At 64.6% G+C, this 18,827-nt stretch overlaps 2 protein-coding genes across 2 annotated transcripts; one reads left to right on the top strand and one right to left on the bottom strand.

Moving 5' to 3' along the window:
- The first annotated feature begins 259 nt into the window (after positions 1-259).
- COX5B (cytochrome c oxidase subunit 5B) lies at positions 260-4,192 on the top strand. The gene is made up of 4 exons (XM_074939945.1): positions 260-398; positions 2,740-2,810; positions 3,369-3,468; positions 3,958-4,192. Exons 1-4 carry the CDS (start codon positions 275-277, stop codon positions 4,068-4,070), a joined length of 408 nt encoding a protein of 135 aa, XP_074796046.1. The 5' UTR covers positions 260-274; the 3' UTR covers positions 4,071-4,192.
- Positions 4,193-6,468: 2,276 nt separating this feature from the next.
- LOC141978265 (beta-centractin) lies at positions 6,469-18,468 on the bottom strand. Its single transcript, XM_074940241.1, has 11 exons — positions 18,402-18,468; positions 14,420-14,484; positions 13,176-13,251; positions 12,459-12,584; positions 11,559-11,683; positions 10,840-11,056; positions 10,430-10,522; positions 9,932-10,106; positions 8,568-8,629; positions 8,059-8,099; positions 6,469-7,748 (listed from the first exon to the last, which is right to left on the bottom strand). The coding sequence occupies exons 1-11, from the start codon at positions 18,447-18,449 to the stop codon at positions 7,646-7,648; spliced, it is 1,131 nt and encodes a 376-aa protein (XP_074796342.1). The 5' UTR covers positions 18,450-18,468; the 3' UTR covers positions 6,469-7,645.
- Positions 18,469-18,827: the final 359 nt, after the last annotated feature.

Consider the following 18,827-nt stretch of genomic DNA (forward strand, 5'->3'; position numbering starts at 1 on the left):
AGTGATGGACCTGCCGGGGGTCAGGTCACCCCAGCGGGGGGCGGGGCCAGCGGGCCTGTCCCCGCCCATCCTCCATCACGTGGCAGGGAGCCGCCCGCCCGGCCGAGCCTCGCTTCCCGGTCACGTGACGGACGGAGCGGCGCCCACCGGTCACGTGAGGCGGCAGGGTCGCGGTCCCCGCTCACGTGTCCCGGAAGTCCCGCCCTGTTTCCGGCCATCTCCCGGAAGGAAGCCGCCGTCGGCGAGCGCCCGGCTCAGTCTGTCTGCTCGCGCCATGGCGTCAAGGTTACTGCGTGTGTGCGGCGCGCTGCGGGCCCTGCGCCGCCCCCCGCCCGGGCCGCTCCGCGCGCCCGGCCCCGCCCTCGCCCCCGCCCCCGCCCGCGGCCTGGCGGCTGGAGGTGGGTGAGCGCGCGCCGGGTCCCCCGGGGGCTGCCGGGTCAGAGCGGGCGGGGCTCCGTGGCGCGGCCTGGGGCGCCCCCCCCCCGTGGGGCGACGGGGCGGCCCCGCCTCTGCCCGGCCGGCTCATGAGCCCCCCCCCGAGAACGGCCCGGGCTCCGAGCTCGCGGGCGGGGCCGAGCTTGGGGTTTGAGAGAGACTCGATCGGCGGAATCGCTGGAGCCCGGCACGCGCGGGGCTGGCGGGGGGGGCCCGGAGGGAGGCTGGGGACGGGGGGGCCGCGGGGATGGCGGGGGGGCCGCGGGGCGGGGCAGGGGACGGGGGGGCCGCGGGGGGCCCGGAGGGAGGCAGGGGACGGGGGGCTGGTGGGTGGCCGCGGGGTTGGCGGGGCCCGCAGGGGGGCAGCGGGGCGCCCGTGGCAGCGGCGATCTCTACCCCGCTCCCCTGGGTCGATGCTCCGTTTGGCTCCTGAGGGTGAGGCCGTTCCCGGGTGTCCAGGGCGGGGGTCCGGACACGGGTCCTGGTGCCAGACCGGCTCAGCCCAAAGGTCCGTCCAGCCCCGTGTCCTGTCCGCCGGCAGCGGCCGGGGCCCGGCGCGTCAGAGGGAATGAACGGGGCAACTTCCGCTCCAGCTTCAGGCTCTCGGAGGTTTAGGGACACCCAGGGCACGGGGCTGCGTCCCTGCCCGTCCTGGCTAATCCCCATCGGTGGACCTGTCCTCCGTGAACTTCTTCAACCTTTTCTTTAACCCTGTGATACTTTTGGCCTTCACAACAACATCCCCAGGCAAGGAGTTCCACGGGTTGACTGTGCCTTGGGTGAAGAAATACTTCCAGCAGATTGTTTTAAATCTGTTGCCTCTTAATTTATCTGGGGCTCTGTACGCACTGCAGTCTGCGTTGATAGAAATTTTGTTGCTAATTTACACGGACCCGCATGGCGGTGGGTGCGCACAGCGCTGCGTTGGCAGGAGAGCTTCTCCAGCCGACGCTGCTGCTGCTGCCCATCGTCTTAAAGTGTCCGCACCAGCCGTGACCGCGGCATGGCCGCATCAAGGCAGCGCTGCCGCTGTGAGCTCTGTGGTGTAGCCACAGCCTGGGTGACACCTGGTTCTTGTATTAGGTGAAGGGGGAAATGACATTTCCCTAGTCACTTTCTCCTCACCAGTCAGGATTTTATAGACCTCTATCATATCCCCCGCTCAATCCACTCTTCTCCAAGTCCCAGTCTTCTTAATCTCTCCTCATACGGAAGCTGTTCCATACCCCTAATTTTTGTTGTCATTCTCTGTACCTTTTCCAATTCCAGTGTATCTTTTTTGAGATGGGGCGATTCATTACACACATTGAATCTATTTCCCCATGTTAAGTGTCCTCCCACCTTCTTGTCAACTGTCTAAATGGGCCACCTTGATCATCACAAGTTTTTTTTCTCAATTAGCCTTACTCCACCTTTGCATGTTCTGTGTGTGTGTGTGTATATATATGTGTGTGTGCGTGTATATTTTCTTACTATATGTTCCATTCAATGCATCCGATGAAGTGAGCTGTAGCTCACGAAAGCTTATGCTCAAATAAATTGGTTAGTCTCTAAGGTGCCACAAGTCCTCCTGTTCTTTTTGGAATAACATTGTTAGCTTTTTTTTTGATGGCTGCTGCACATTGAGTGGCTGTTTTCAGAGAACTATCCACAGTGACTCCAAGATCTTTCTTGAGCAGTAACAGCTAATTTAGACCCCATCATTTTGTATGTAGAGTTGGGATGATGTTTTCCAGTGTGCACTACTTTGCATTTATCAACATTGAATTTCATCTGCCATTTTGTTGCCCAGTCACCCAGTTTTGAGAGATCCTCGTGTAGCTCTTCTCAGTCTGGCTGGGACTTAACTGTCTTGAGTAGAGCCCTCTCCCTTCTCCTGTGTCACTGGTACCTACATGTACCACAACCACTGTCTACTCCCCAGCACTGCACATAAGCCTGTCTTGATGTCTTGAGAGAGCTGCACCCTTTGCACCTGGCAGGCAAGTCCCCCTGCGATGCTCCCGGTCATCACAACCCAGCTAGATTTCTAATGATCAAATCCCTTGTTGCTATTTATTACCTGTCTCTTCCGAATAACTGGGGGTCTCCTCAGTGTGAGAGGAGACAGTGACACGCCTGGAAGGAGGGTCCCAGTTATGGGATGGTTTCCCTCTGCTCCTGCCTGATGGTCTCCTGCCCTGGGACAACACCTCCCAAGCAGCACAGAGGTGTGTGTGGAGACCTGCTTGTGGGGTGGGAGGGATCCTGCCCATGACAAGAGGGTCATCATACTCTACTGTTGTCTTTATCCCCGATGCCCAGGTATCCCCAGCGACGAGGAGCAAGCGACAGGGCTGGAGAGGAAAGTCATGCAGGCCATGGAAAAGGGACAGGTGAGCAGAGCTACCCTGAAATGGGTCTCCTAATCCAGTACCTTCCCACCCTCTCTCTCCCCCACTGATATGCCATAGTCAGCCTCTTCTCTAACCCAGCTTCCTTCATTCACTGTTACCAAGCCGGTGAACCACTGCACCATCCTCTTCCTCCCCCCATGGTGCTCCTTACCTCCAGGCAGGGGGGGCGGGCGGGCGGCCAGTCTCACTGTGTGACAGGCAGGTTAAATCACTGACAGCGTTCGGTGGACTTTGGGGGTGCAGGGCTGGGGTTAGGCCATGAGGGGATCCTGGTTTTAGAATGACACAAGCTGAGCTAAGCAGGAGCCCTTCTGCCACCCATGTCCCTGGGGTAGCACCGCTCGGTGCTGCGTGGCATGGGACCACCTTCCCGAGTTGGGCTGGTGGCGCCGCTCCTGGGCGTGGGAGCAGAGCTAGGGCACGGTGCTGGGGGATGTGGGCTGGTGGCCCAGTCAAAGCTCGGGTCTGGGGCAGAGGCAGGTGCAACAGCAGACCGCCTCCCTCACTCCCTGGCTGATGGTCCTGCGCTCCCTGCAGGATCCCTACAACATCCTCCAACCAAAGCGCTATGCTGGGACCAAGGAGGATCCCAACCTGGTCCCCTCCATCTCCAGCAAGAGGATTGTGGGCTGCATCTGTGAGTGACGCGTCATCCAAGGCCGGGGGGACAGAGGCTCTGGGCTGACCAGTGAACTGCCTTCTTCAGGGCACCCCATGTGGCGGAAGGGCCTGGCGCTGCCAGTGCTCAGGGGAAGTGGGGAGTGGCTGCTGGCTTCGGACAAGGCTTCACTCTGGTTTCCAGGGCCAATGGCTGGGCCTCTGAGCAGCCTGGGGGTTCCAGCCTGGCCCCAGAGCTGTGGGAGCTGGGCCAGCTGGAGTCGGTGTTTCCTGGCCTGAGGGGAGGGAGTAAAAGCCAGGATGCCTGGGTCCTGTTCCTGACACCTGAGCGTAGCGGCCTGGCTCTGGGCCTGGTGCGGAGTGTGCCGGGAGGGCATGCTGCACTGCTGTGGGGGAGCCCATCTCCCTGATTAGCAGCTGCTGACGGCCCCCATCCGGCCTGCTGATTAACAGCCCCGCACTCCACCCCGGTGACCTCAGACTGTCTAACCCCCTTCTCCCTGCCCAGGTGAAGAGGACAACAGCTGCGTGATCTGGTTCTGGCTGCACAAGGGGGAGCCCCAGCGCTGCCCCTCCTGCGGTGCCCATTACAAGCTGGTCCCCCACCATCTGCCGCACTGAGAGGGTGCCCTGACCCCCGTGGGACCCTCCTGTCTCTGCTCTGTGGGACCCCAGGCTGAGCTGCCTGCTGCTTTACAATGTCATGTTGCTTCTTGGAGCCAATAAAGAGTTGGTGTGTTAAAGGCGTTGCCTCTACCCATGGCTGGCCTGCTTCCTTAGCCCCAGTGTCCAGGCCAGCCTGCTGCTACGCTGGGCACCGGCTGGAGGGGCCTGCTGGTGCTACTCTCCCCAGCAACCTCCCTCTGACCTGCAGCGGGGCATCTCCTGTGCTGACCTCAGTGGGGCACTCCCCCCCCCAGCTGCATTCACTCATGGCTCTGCCAGAGGGTAAAGTGAGGCTCTTGCTGTGTGCCCTGGGGAGCCCTGGGTGGTGTCGCTCAGCAGGGGAAAGAGCCAGCAAGGGCCACAGTGCAGCTGGCCCGGGCTGGAGAAAATTGTAGGGGAGATGCCAGGCTGCCAATCCCTGCCAGGGCGAGTGGAGCTGTCCCAGGCCCTGCAGCAGGAGCTAGGTGGTTTCCTGAGCTGAGGGCAGGAAGTAGGCTCAGGCATGTGCCCAGGGCCTTGTGTTCACAAAACCCCATGCCAGAGTTTGCACCCAACCCACTATACCTGTTTCTGCCCCCTGGAGATGGGCTCCCAGGGGCAGGGAGCTTGGCCCCAGTGGGTGCTTGAGAGAGGAGACCCCAGCCCTGCTTTGGCTTGACACCTTGTGTGTAGCCTCCAGCAGAGCCCCTGCTCTAAGCAGCCCCTGCCCCCCGGGCACAGCCTTCCTCTTCAGACCACTCTGCTTACAGTAGGGGGCGGCCACTGTGCCCAGCCCCCTGCAGCAGTGGGGAGGGGGGGTGTGGCTGAGGGGAGTACTGCTATGCCCTTCTTAGGCCCCCTATGGCTCTCCAGTGCCTTGAGCAGGGCTAGGTGTAGCTACCCACTGGGCCCAGCATGGATGCAGCGTGTCGCTCAGGGTAGTGTCTGCAGCCTGAGTAGAGACAGGCCTGGAAACTGGCTCGTGTCCTCCCTGCACTGGGCAGGGGGTGCAGCCCCTTGCTGAGCTCTGCATGGGGCAAGGAAGTGAACTACACAGGGCAGTGCCTGGGTCTGGTGACCGTGGGGATGGGAGGGGCCCAGCAGCACCAGTGCAGAGGGAGGTGGCCATGGGAGCTGTGCTGGGGCATTAAAGGCCACATGCCTCCTGCTGCAGGGCTAGTGGGGCACAGGGCAGCAGGGGGCTGGGTCCTGAGCACACACAGCCCCAGTGCCACCTTGTGCACCTGAGTTGTGGCTAGTTGCATGAGAGGAACCCTGGGTGTCTCCCTCAGCTGCTCCCTACAGCATAGCTGGGGGGGGGGCAGGGCACTGCACCCCCCACAGCCAGGTGCGTTCCTATCCCCTTTGACATGTTTGTGGGTACAGAGCAGGCTCCAGGGTCTCCGCTGTTTGGGCTAGGGCAGCCCTCACTGCCTGTCCTGGGCCGTGCTGCAGGGCTGGTAAAACAGGGCAGCCAGCAGCTCCTGCCTCCCTCCACAGGGCCCAGCAGTGGGGGGTGCTTGGCTGTGCTGTCACCAGGCCTCTGGGCTTTGGCCCAGGCAGCTGGGGGGAGGGTGCTGGCTGGGGCTGGGACTGCTCTGGGTGGGGGGGTTCCATGGGCAGCAGCACTGCCCCCCCAGACAGCTCTGCCCAGTGCAGCTGGCTGGGGGGGGAGGGGGGGGGAGACTGGGGCAAGATCATTTAGGGTTGGGGGTGGGGCAGGGACTGCAGCTGCTGCTCTCCCCAGCCCAGGCTAACTGCAGCTGCCCCCACCCAGCTGAGCACAGAACCTAGGCCCATGCAAGCAGCAGCCCCTCACCCCAGAGCTTTGGGGGGGCCCCCCACTTGGCAGCAGCTGCTTGGACCCCAGAGACTTTCACCCACCCAGACCTTGGCTCAGCAACCCAAGAGGAGGTTGCCCTCTTGTGGCAACTTTGACACTCCCCTGGGGATGCACAATGGGGACATTTTGTGCACCCCCCCACCAGTCAGGCATAGCAATTCCCCCTTCCCCCTCTGCTGCTCAGCACAGCCCTGCTGGGGGCAGCAGGAGAGGGGCACGCAGCCCCCGCCAGTAGTTCTACCTGCTGCTAAGGCAAAGGGGCGAGGGGAGAGGGTTAAGGCCCTGGCCAGCATGCAGGAGAGCTCTGTGTAAGGCTCTGCTCTGGGCCAGGCACAGCTGGGCCCCAGAACCACAAGCCCCCAGGGCTACTCCTTCATCCAGCCCCCCTTGAGCCTGTGAACAAGGCCCATCTCCAGCCAAACCAGCTCCTCTTACTTCCCCTGCTGAGCTGGGGGGAGGGGCTCTAGGACAGACACACAGGGCACGAGGGGTTAATTTATAATTATTACTATAATGAATTTACAAAAAAAGATACAGGCAACTGTGTTCAGTTTTGTACATTGCAGCTGGGCATGGGCAGGGGCCTCCAGGGGGTCCGGGGCACCGGCAGCCGCTCAGCAGGGAGGTACCGGGAGAAGCCGAGATCCAGACACAGGCCGCTAGCCCGGGGCAAGAGAGCTGATCTCTGCCCCGCCAGGTGCCCCACGGCCCCTCGCCTTGCACTGGGGCAGGTGATTGAGTTGCTGCCCTTTAGGAAAAGTTCAGGGGTTCACCCCTTTCCAATCCAGGGTTGGTACTTTCCCCACAGGGCCAGGCACACCACTGCCCTGCCCCCAGGGCCTCCCTCCAGGCACAGGGCAAGGGGCCATGGCTACCGGCAGCTGTGATGTGGCTAATGCCGGGGGCTAGTGTAGCACCACGAGGCGGCTGCTCTCTAGGCTTTGATCACACGGCTCTGGAGAGCTAGGGGCTGTGACTCCAAGGCTGCAGCCGGGGCTGGCAGCCACAGCCCTGCCTGGGCCAGAGCCAGCCGGACCCCAGCTCGCCTCCACAGCGAGAGGAGTCTGCCCCCATTGGAAGGAGCTTGGCCCCAGCACGGCCCGGAACGGGGTGGGCCGAGCCCACCCATCCTTATGGCACCAGGGCTTTGCTCCAGGCCTCTGGGGGTGGCTCCCACCCCTCCTGAGCAGCAGGGGCTGAGGGCAGCCAGGGGGTGCTGGATCCATGTGCCCCAGGCGGGCTCTCCTAGGGCTAGGAACTAGGAGCCCCATCTACCCTCAGGCCGAAGCCCAGCTCCCATGGGGTCGCTGCCCCCAGATGCCCTTGCTGGGCTTCCAACGATCACTAAGCAGGCTAGGGCACCCTGGCCCCTCGGGCTGGGGCACTGCGCAGGGAGGGGCGGGCAGAGGCCGCGCCCATCACACGAAGCCCCCGGCCACAGGGGCTCTGAAGGCACCAAGGGGTCGAGGGCTGAGGCTGCCAGCCTCCCCACAGGTGCAGGGTGCAGCCAGGGCAGCAGGGATCAAGGCCAGGCCTGGGGGCCGTGTGCGCACAGATGAGCGGCTCGGAGGGGTCCAGCTGATGGGGGGAGCGAGGGGGCTGACGAGGCCCCAGGAGCAGGGCTGGTGCTAGCAGCCCTGGATTGGAAAGGGGTAACGGGAGGACACGCTCAGGCCGAGCTCCACCAGCTGCCCGCTGGCCCCGCACCCTAGAACGTCTTGCGGTGGATGGCCCGCGCCCCGTCCTCCTCGTACTCCTTCTTGGACACCCACATCTTCTTGAAGGTGTCCAGCGAGGCCAGGATGGAGCCGCTGCAGGGGAGAGCCAGAGTCACCAGGGGCCGGAGGCACATGCCCCCCCACCCCTGCGGGGACAGGGCCCAACCAGCTCCCGACCCACAGGGGGCAGAGGGGCTTGCCCCCCCCACTCTGGACAGAGCAAGTCTGCCCTGGGCCCAGCACAGCTCCCTCCCCCAGTCAGGGTTTCTCCTGGTCCCTGGGCCACGCAGAGGGCACCCACACCAGGGGCCCCTCCCGCAGCAGCACTGGAGAAGTCTCCCCTTCCCCCAGCGGGTGGGGCGGGTCCCAGAGCAGAGGGCCAGGCCCTGGGGCAGCCACTCACCCGATCCACGTGGAGTACAGCCGCTCCTGCGGGGCAGAGATCTGGAAGGAAGCAGAGGGTCAGCCCAGAGCCCAGCCTGCAACAGCCCCCCCAGGAATGGGGCTCAGCGCCCAGCTGACGGGTCTGCCCTGCTGTGCACACCCCCCATCACACAGCCCTACCAGGGCACCCCATCCTTGGGCCCACCCTGATCAATGGGGGGATTCCCTCGAAGCCCCCTCCCTCCCCCCAGATCCAGGGGGCAGCGCCTCGGGACTGTTCCCAGCATGGCCCAGGAGGCTGAAGTCGCTCGGGGACGTGCAGGGAGCCGGGAGAGCAGCAATGAGCTGTGCCCAGGCGGCAGGACTGGCCCAGGCAGGAGGGTCCCAGGCTGTGGAGCACACCGTAGCTTTGTGCCCCGGGGGAAGCAGCGGTGCCAGGGTAATCACAGCAGGAGGGGCTGGGCGTGAGGGAGGGGATCCCAGGGGAAAGGGGTGCTGGGGGGGCCCCTGGGCATTGCCAATCCTCACCTTAATTTTGACATCCTTTGGGGCGAGTTTCTTCACCTCGCTGAGCAGCCGGTCCCCAAACCCTGAAGGGGGAACACGGGCATTAACCCAGCTGCCTCAGAGAGAGCCCCCAACCTGCCCCCACCCCACAGGGGTCCCCATGCAGCAGCTGGAAAGCCGGGCGCTAGGGCGCCACCCTATGGCCCTGGGGGAGCAGCATGGCAGCCCCTGGCTTCAGGTACCAACCTGGCCTCCCCGGGGACGAGGAACCAGGCAGCTGCGGGGGGGCTGGTGAGTGTTACACCTCCTGCTGCCTCCCACAGGGAATTACCCCGTTCTCGGCCTCGCCCCAGGGCTGCGGCTCCCAGAACACTGGCCGGATCTGGGGGCAGGAGGGGGCTCCCCACCCCCAGGAGCTGAGCTGTGTGTCCGCCTGGAAGGGGGGCCGAGCGCTCTGCTCAGCAGAGGCTACCCCAAGGAGCCAGCTGGCCCACCCGCTTTCCACGCCGATTGCCCAGCGCTTGATGAGAGCCCAGCTCCAAACCGGCCAGCGCCACCCCAGTGTGCAGAGACCCCGGGCAGGATAAGGGGCCTTGACAGATTCCACCCGGGAGCGCCAGGCACGATGGGAGGAGGGGCGCGGCCGGACCGTTGCGTGGCCAGTAGCAGGCACAAGCTCAGGGAGTCCCAGGCTGAGGTGAGAGCGCCCTCTAGTGGGCAGAGCTGGGTCCTGATCTGGGGGAGCACATGACTCAGTTTCCCCCTCTGGATGCTGAGGGGTTCCCTGCCTCCCCTAGGGACTGAGGGATCGTCACTGCTGGGAAAGGCAGGGGGTATTGGGGCCCTCCCACCATGCTATCTGAGCTCACGGGGGAGCAGGGGGGACACTTCCCGGGGGGCCCTGATGACATCCTGCCTCCATGGGGCAGAGCTTGTGAGGTCATCAGAGACCCCATCCTCCTGGCTGCGCTGTCCCTAGCCAAAGGGTCAGGAGAGTTGGAGCCAGTCGCTCACTAGACGTGCCGAACGGATCCTTCTCAGCCCTGCTGGACGCTCTGGGAGGCCCCCACCCCCATCAAAATCCCTTAGTGGGGCAGAGGATCCACAGCGCCCCCCGAATCCCGAAGCAGGGGCCTCACCCCAACACCCTCCAATCACAGCAGGGGCAGCGACATCGGCAGTGGCTCAACCCGAGGGTCAGGAAGGAATTGCCCCCCTGCCTTGGAGGACCGAGAGGGCCAGGGGACCCCTGCCACTGATGGCCAAGGCGCCAGGCTGGCCAGGCCACGGGCCGTGACCAGCCCCCGGGCGCCGTGCTGTCTGGGCCGGGGGAGGGAAAGCCCGGCTTGGCCCCACGCAGAGGGGGCAGGGCGCCGAGGCCGTACCTTTGAAGAGCGTGGAGCCGCCCGACAGCACGATGTTGGCGAAGAGCGTCCGCCGCAGGTCCAGGTCGGATTTCTGGATGGCAAAGGCCAGGACCTCATGGATCCCTTCGCTCTCGTCCCCCACCAGGTCCGGCTGGAAGAGCAGCTCAGGGGCTCGGAAGCGGGCCGGGCCCACCTGCCAGAGAGCAACGTTAGTCCCGCGCCGCAGGGTAACGGGGCCCCACTCTCTGGGGCTGCAACTCTGGGCTCTCACCGGCTCCTACATCTCTGCCTTGGCTGCCCCAGGATCTCAGCCCCCAGGGAGAAGCTCTGCTCCCCGAGACACGGAGCACCGTGTGCCCAGGACACCGCGTCGCCTAGCCCCAGCCGCCGAGCCAGGCCCGGCTCCCGCAGGCCCCACACACAATCCACCAAACCCAGCCCCAGGCAAGGGGAGCTCCCAGCCAGCCAGCGCCCAGAGCCACCAGGGCACAGAGATCTCCCGCCCCCGACACTTACCTCCAGCGTGCTCCCATCTGGCAGGCTGTAGTGCACCTTCTCCGTCTCCAGCGCCTCGTCCTTCTGGGGGTTAATGGACAGGTAGCAGGCCCGCTGTGCCGGGAGAGAGCAGGTGAGCGGCCGGGCCAGGACTTCCCCTGCCCCCCTCCCCGCCCCAGCCATGAGGCTCAGAGCCTGAGCCGGCAGGAACCCCAGCCTCCGTGTCACGACTGGGGCACAGACGGGCAGGGTCTTGCCCCAGGACCCCCAGCAGGGCAGGTCTGAAAGCTCCAGCGCTGAGCTAGCCCTCCGGCCACCCGGCAGCGCTCAGCACGGAGAGCGAGATGGAGAGCGGCGCATCCCTGGCCCTGGCCCAGGGGGATCCTGCAGCGAGGCCCAGTCCCAGGGCAGCTCCCTGGCTCCCCCCGTACCTCCTTTATCATCTTGACCACCTCGAACTCGGCCGAGGTGTGGAAGTCGTAGCCCTCCTTGCGCAGCAGCAGGCGGAGGTAGCGCGAGACGTCCCGCCCGGCCACGTCCACCCGCATGATGGAGTGCGGCATGGCGAAGCCCTCGTAGATGGGCACCGCGTGCGTGACGCCGTCCCCCGCGTCCAGCACCACCCCCGTCGTGCGGCCTGTGGCGTAGCTGGAGCAGAGGGAGACACCAGGAGCCCATGAGCTCGGCCCCGCCGGCGCTTTGCGATCCCCAGAAAGCGCCCGGCACGGTGGCGTACGTCAGATCGCCCCTTGCAGCCCGAGAGCGCCGAGACAGCACAGGCCCGGCGAGGCCCGGCTTCATCCCCCCACCAAGGGGCAGCCACCTCTGGGGAGCGACGGAGCAACTACCGAGCAGCACCCAGCCACGCGGCGCCGGCAGGCCGTTCAGGAGCCCGGATTAACTGCCGTGGCAGAGGGTCAGTCCGAGGACGCTGCAGATTCTGGGCCAATCACAAGCAATCCGGGGCTGCTTCCAAACCATCCGGCAGGGCACACGCCCTGCTCCCTGCCGCCCAGCGCCCCCTATCACCAGGTCAGGACCCAGCTCTGCCCACTAGAGGGTGGGGGCCGGCACTGCCTGTGAGGGGAGAGCGCCCCGGTGTTCCCGAGGGCTCCCCAAGTGCTGCAGGGGGGCAGGGCCCGGTACTCACAGGCTGAGGACGGCCTGCATGGAGATGAAAAGCGCTGGAACGTTGAAGGTCTCGAAGAAAACCTCAGCCGCCTTCTCGCGGTTCTTGCAGGGGTTTAGGGGGGCTTCCGTCAGGAGAACCGGGTGCTGGGGGGCAGGACACCCAGTTAGCAGAGACGGGGCTCCAGTGGGACAGGAGTCACCCCCAGGCTTGGTCCACAGCCACCCCCCCACCTTCCCAGCTGCCCAGGGAAGCGCCTCGTGGCCAGGCCTGGGCAGGGAGTGCCAATGCTCCGGAGTCTGGGACCAGGTGCAGCTGGGGACCCACCTGGCAGAGTGAGCCCAGGTCAGCAGGGGGCCGGAGCCGCTCTCCTGCAGGTTGCCAGCTCAAACCCAGCCCAGACCGGGGGCTGAATTCATCTCCCCACAGTCACTCAGTGCCTGGGTGATGCGAGCTGGGGGGGTCTCAGCCCAGGTGTCCAAGTCGCCACCCCCCATTGCACTAGGTAGCCCTGGCCATTGATCCAGGCAGCCGGGCAAAGGACAGAGGAGAGAGACTGAACTTGAGGGGGTGTGGGGGGAGAGCTAGGCCCCTCCAGGGCTGGGGGACAATGGCAGGGAAGCTGGGCCGGGTGCCAACTGGGCCGTGCTCGCTCCGGGGCGGGGAGTCCAGCACGAGGCTCACACTAAGGGGATTGTGCAGGGTGGATGGCCCCATGCCCCCCAGCACCCCACTGGGGTTCAGCTCAGGTCCCGGGGACAGTCCCTGCCCAGCCCCGGCTGGGACAGGTCTCATGTCTAGCCTCAGCCCAGACGCAGCCGCCCCAGCTGCGTCCACCCCAGAGACTCAGCCCTGGGCTGCCAGCAAGACACGTGATGGGGAGACAGCCCCTGGGGATCTGGCCATCCCGCAGCCCGTTACCTCCTCGGAGAAGGTCTGCAGCTGGTCTTTGGAGTACACGTACTGCCAGATCCGCTCCATGTCGTTCCAGTCCCGGACGATGCCGTGCTCCATGGGGTAGCGGATGGACAGCAGGCCCCGGTGCTCCTGCCGGCAGAGGGAGCGAGCGGACCCGGGTCACGACACACCTGGAGCGGGATGCCAAGGCAGAGAGGCCTCCCCGGCAGCACAGCGCCCCCTAGTGCCACCCTGGGGCATTGGGGCCAGCCCTGACTGAGGGGAGAGCGCCCCACTGAGCCCCCCAGCAGCACAGCACCCCTGAGTGCTGCCCTGGGGTCGGCACTGACGCTGAGCCACCACCACCCTCCCGCTAAGGGACACAAGTCCTGTCCCAGTCTGGCGTGGGTGGTGAGGCCGGGTGTGGGTGTCCTGGGAGACAAACCCACCAGAGTCACTCTCCAGGCCGGGCAGCACCCCCGGGTTCAGGCCGCAGGGGAAGGCAGGCTGGCCAGGGTGAGCCTAATGGGACACACTTTCTGCACAGCTCCCACAATGCACCTGGCCGCTGTAGACTGCTGCGTGTGTCTGGGGAACTGGAACCTTTGACCCCAGCAGCTGCCAGCTGGAGATGCCTCCTGCCTGTTCAACCTGTGTCTGAAGCCTGGGGGGCGGGGGGGAGGAGGGGGGAGGGAGCTGAGCGCCCCCAAGAGGCCGGAAGGGGCTGGGCTGCACATTTACCTCTGCTTTGGGGCCGATGAAGAGATCCCCCTCCAGCGCCCCCGCCATGACCCGGACGTGCTTTGGGCGCCCCACACTGGCGAGAGAGAGAGAACCAGTTAGTGGGGCTGCAGCTCACATGGCCCCCATCTGCCCAGCCCTGCCCCCACCTGCCCAAGGGGAGGAGATGGGCCTCGCTGTTGCACTTGTGGGGCCAGAGAAGTCAAGGAGCCAACAGACCCCACCCCCAACTCTGGGGGGCAGATCAGCCGGGGGGGGGCAGGGGAGGGGTGAAACGACGAGCCCCGGCCTAGGCGGGCGTGGCTGGCGTCTTGCCAGTGTCAGACAGGGGGAGCAGCACAGAGCAGGATCAGCATCCCAGGGATGACACCGGCTCACAGGCACCCAAGCAGGACTGGCCCTTGGGGCCAGCCCAGCCCTCCTGAGCCACCCTGGCAGGCTCGCCCCTTCTGGGGGAGCTCTGATCCTGCCTGGGGTGAGGGAGCCCAGCAGGCCCCTGGGGCCCAGAACAAGGCCAGAGCTGTGCAGAGACTGCGACACCCCTCGGCCCCGGAGCGGCTCGTCCCCTCCATGGGAGCAGAGCCTGGCAAGGGATGTTTCCAGCATTTAGTTGCAATGGGGGGACCTCAGGCTTGGTGCGTGAGATGTGTCAGGTTCCCGGAGGCGGGGAGGGGCTGGACAACTGCAGACAAAGCCTAACACGTCCTGGCTCTGCTCCAGCACAGCCCCCGCAGACGGCCTGGGGGGCACTGCGTGTCCCTCCCGCGCCACACCCCCGGTTCTGGGCACAGCCCCCCGCTGGCAGGGCGTGGCCAGAAGTGGCCCACACAGAGTTCTGGGCCAGGAAGCGGAGGGCAGGGAGGCAGGCGGCTCCCTTCACAGGGGCCCTGATCTGACCCAGCCTGGGCGAGAATCGCAGGAGGCCCAGCTCAGGATGCTGGTGGAGACGACACACCGTGACACACCAGCTCTTTCCGACTCAGCCCCGCGCTGGGCGGCAGACAGACAAAGGCATCGGGGGGAAGGGCTGAGAGCCCGACTAGGGGCACATCTGTCCTCGGAGATCCCCACTCAGCTCTCGAGGGAGGGGCTAGGACACCCCACCCGCCTGGTTTTAGGGCCTGCTGCTGCTCCCGCTGCCTTTGCTGGAGTCTGTGGTGTGACCCCGCTGTGGATCACTCGCCTGGCGCGGGGATAATGGCCAGAGGCTGCCAGCAGAACCCCCGTCTGGGGGAGATACTCACTAGTTCGGGAAGCAGTATTTCGGGATCTGGTCACCAGCAAAGCCAGCCTTGACAACCCCGGAACCCTGGGGAACACACAAACAGCTGTTAATAAACCCCTTTCTGTGCACCCAGCTCAGCCAACATGGGACCCAAGACCTGTGAACGGGGACCCCCAGGGTACGGCCGGCCCAGGGGTCAGAGCGCTCGCCTGCCGCTTGGGAGCTCTGGGCCCAACTCCCAGCTCTGCCAGAGGCTCCCTGCATGTCCCCGAACAAGGCCTTTATTCTTCCTGGGTCTCCACTGGAGAACAGCCCGGCCCCCAGGCATGTGAGGAGGAACATATCCGAGATCTGAGGCACTCAGCTACCACACTGATGGCGCCCAGCAGCCCTTCCGCTCGTTAGAGCTGAAGCTAATGACATTTCTCCATCCAGGCAGGCTGCTTTGGGCACTTCCCTCCTGCTCCTAGTCAGTTTAACTTCTGTGGCTCAGGGATCACAGCAGGATCCCGCAGCCCCTGGGTCACCCCTTGTGACGCTTCTCAGGGCTCCCCAAGGTGCCTCGCCACCCCCTGCTCACAGCGGGAGGGAGCCTGGCTGTGCCCACCAGGGGAAACCCCCCGGAGGACACCCCAAACCTTGTTCCACTGGCCTGCCCGCTCCCTTGTCCCCATGGCACCCCTATGGCACAGCAAGCTGCTGCCTCCCAGGAAGCTGGGCCCACAGCACTGGTGGGCCCTAGTCCAACCCCCGCTTTGTACGGGGCTTCACCGTGTCTCTGGGAAAACCAAACTGAGGCTAGTTAACAGAGCCTGAGCTAGAAAGTCCCAGAGAAGCCAGTGTAAGGGGCTGGAAACTAGAGCTGAATTACGTGTTCTCCTTCACCGGTAACCTCCAGCCCACACCGTCCATCTACCCAAAACCCTGTGCGCCAGGGCTCGGCATCAGCCGAATCAGCCGAGCTGGGTTCACATAATAGAGCAGAACCCCAGACTGTGAGGAGAGGGAGTATGAGCCCCTGGCCGCAGGGGAGGCCCCCCTGCTGCTGTACAGCTCCTGGGGCAGCCCCGGGGACCCTCGACAGCCCCAGTCACAGGAGTGAGTGAGTGGGGCTGTGACGGTGGGGGTGCAGTGGGCTCCCTGCACTGCTGGCGATGCCTGTCCTTGCAGGCACAGGGAAGGCTGTAGTCTTGGTGGGTCTCCGTTCTGCCCCACACCTTGTGCCTACAGGGCTCAGGTGCCACTGGCCCTGCGGCAGCCCAGGAAGCCCTCGGCAGCCCTGCTGTCACAGGAACAAGTGAGAGGGGCCAAGCAGAGACCCCCAGCCCGGACTGGGAGGAGGAAGCAGATATGGCCCATGAGACCCGGCTCTCCAGTTGATCCAACGCTTGTTTAAAACCCATAAGCTAAATGGACACTCTCGGGCTCAGTCGTCCCAAGTCTGTCCCCGGGCCGAGCCGCCCACCTTCTCCCACTCTGTCCCCGGGCCGAGCCTGGCTCATGTTGTCAGTGACCAGAAGAAGAGCCCTAAGTCCTGATGGGCCACAGCCCCACTCATGGGCCTGGCAGGATTCCTTCCCCTCTGCAGTGCCAACCACTCCAGCAACGCACTTTCCCAGCAGGCGGGTCAGTCACTATTCTCACTTCCCAAATGGAGAAACTGAGGCACTGAGAGGGGAAGCGACACACCCAAGGTCACATGGAATCAGTGGTGGAGCCAGGAGTAGAATCCTCCAAGTGCCAAGAACATAAGAGCGGCCAGACTGGGTCAGACCAACGGTCCATCTAGCCCAGTATCCTGATGAGTGGCCAGTGCCAGATGCTGCAGAGGGAATGACCAGAATAGGCAATCAGCAAGTGATCCGTCCCATCACCCAGTCCCAGCTTCTGGCAGCCAGAAGCCTAGGAACACCCAGAGCTTGGGGTTGTATCCCTGCCCATCCTGGCTAATAGCCATTGATGGACCTATCACCCATGAATGTATCTAGTTCTTTTCTGAACCCAGTTATAGTCTTGGCCTTCACAACATCCTCTGGCAGGCAGTTCCACAGGTGGACTGTGCGTTGTGTGAAGAAATGCTTCCTAATGTTTGTTTTAATTTATGCCTGTTAATTTAATTGGTGACCCCTGGTTCTTGTGTTACGTGAAGGAGTAAACAAGCAAAGACCACCCCTGCCCCGCTGCAGGGGTCCCGCCAGTGGAGCTGGCTAAGGACAGAGGTTTTCTGCAGCTGCAGCCCCGGGGCTGGCTGCACCCACCCGCCCGGTGGAAGACAAACCCCACAGCACACTTCCTGGAAGCCAAGCCTGTGCTGAAACTCCCTTTGAATGAGGAGGTTAAGCTGAATGTTGCATCTCAGCAGCAGCCGCTGCAAAACCCCACTGTAAACTCAGCAGCCACCTCTCTCCTGCCAACCTCCCAGGAACGGCTCCAAAATCCATCTCTGGCTCGCCCGCTTCTCCTTGCCCCATTACAAACGATTCACAGCATGAGCAAGCAAGAACTCTTCCTCAGCCACACCCTGTCCCTACACACGCACAGTGCAAATCCAGCTGTCTGACACCTTCTGGGCACAGGAACACAGGGAGAGCCACACTTCCAAAGCAAATCAGCCAGAGTTAGCCTGCTCTGTGTCCCTGCTGTCACATGCAAAGGAGAAACCAGGCATGTGGTATGCTACACGCAAGGAAGTCTTCACCCCACCCAGTTGACATGGGAACGTCAGAGGACTTTGCTTGACATATACAAGTTTGCCACCCTGTCTTGTAGCACCAGATGTCATAGAAGACCTAAGGATTAGATGCTTTGGATTAAGGCTTGGCTGGCTCTAAACACCCGATGCATTGTAACCCAGAGCATTTGGATCCACAGAGGGAGAAGATCAAATGACAGCTGCTCCAAGGCAGCGTGCAGCTGGGTCTCCAGAGCTGCAGATCCAGTGGCCCACAGACTCCGAAGCGGGGACACATCAGCGCTTGCTGCTCCGAAAGCCTGGCCAGATTTCTCTCGCCAAATTCCGCAACTGAAACGCGCCACAGACTCTGACCCGGTGCAGCTCTCGGGAGCCGCACACAGCAAAGAGCTGCTCGCAGCAGGAAAGCAGAGGCCATTCAAAAAGAGAGGATGGTTCTAAGCTGAGGGCCCCGAGGCTTGACAGGACAGGGAGGAGGGTGTTACACTGCCCCAGGGCAAGCCCCCCGTCCCCCAACCAGAGGCTGAATGCTTCGGGAGGCATGGGGGAGCAGCGTGGGCAGAAAGCCCTGGCCCCCAGGCTGTGGCTGAGGGGCTCCTAGAGATCTGTGGAATAGGGTATTTCGAGAGGCAAGCAGGGGTGCGGCCTGGGGGAGGCGATGGGGCCTCCTGTGAAGTGACCCCTGCACCGAGGCCTGGCGAGCCTGTAGGGCAGAAGCAGCATTTTGCTCTGGGGTCTGAGCGGCAACACGGCCAAGCCTTTCCGCGCAAGGCGCTGTACGCGACAGGGGTCAGGCCATCAACGTGCTGCCGGGGCAGGCCGGAGAGCGGCAGGAGAGTCGTCAACACCAGGGGCTTCAGGTGGGGCCAGCTGGGTCGCAGCCGCCTTGCGCTCCCCGCGCTGGGGAACCCCCCGAGCCCCTTCCAGCGCAGCCACGCCAAGCCCCTCCCCCATCCACAGTCCCTGCCCAGAGACCCTGCGAGTCCACAGCCGGCGGGGCGGGGCGCGGCGCGTCCGATGGGGCAGGGCCCGGGGGGGGCGTCCAGACACGCTCACAGCCTCCCAGTCCTCCCGCATCGTGCCCCAGCGACCCCCCCGGGCCTGCCCCCCCCGCTCCACCCCCCGGGCCTGCCCCACGGGGCCCCCAGGTCACTCGCAAGCTCCTCAGCCCCCCCCCCGGCCCCGGCCCCGGCCCTGGCCCTGCCCCCGCCCCCAGGGCCCCCCCCCGCGCTGCCCCCCCGGCCCTGCCCCCCGGGGCCCCCCGGTCACTCGCAAGCCCCCCCCGGGCTGCCCGCCCCCCCGGGCTCACGTTGTCGATGACCACGGGCTGGTTGGCGATGATGTCGTAGGACTCCATGGCGGGGCCGGGGCCGGGGCGGGGCGGGGCGGGGCCGCCGGGCGGGGGACGCGGCTCCGGGCTCGCCTCAGTCACACTCGACGCTGCAGCCCCGCAACCACCCACCCTGCGCAACCAAACCGGCCCTCGGGAGCCGCGCAAGGGGCGGGGCCCCGCGCAGCCAATCAGCGCCTCCCTTGGGCCCGAGTGACAGGCGGAAGCCGAAGATGGCCGCGGCAGAGGCGGGGCGACAGGTTTGACAGCCGTCCAATGGGACGCGGCGGCGGGGGCGGGCCTTCCGCATCAAGCCTGGTTGCCCGGCGTAGGGAGGGTGACGTCATGGCTCCGCTCTTAAGGGGCCAGTGCGCGGTTTCCGCCCCTCCCCGCCGGCTTGGAGGG

The sequence above is a fragment of the Natator depressus genome, chromosome 26, assembly GCF_965152275.1.
Source record: "Natator depressus isolate rNatDep1 chromosome 26, rNatDep2.hap1, whole genome shotgun sequence".
NCBI classification, from domain to species: domain Eukaryota; kingdom Metazoa; phylum Chordata; order Testudines; family Cheloniidae; genus Natator; species Natator depressus.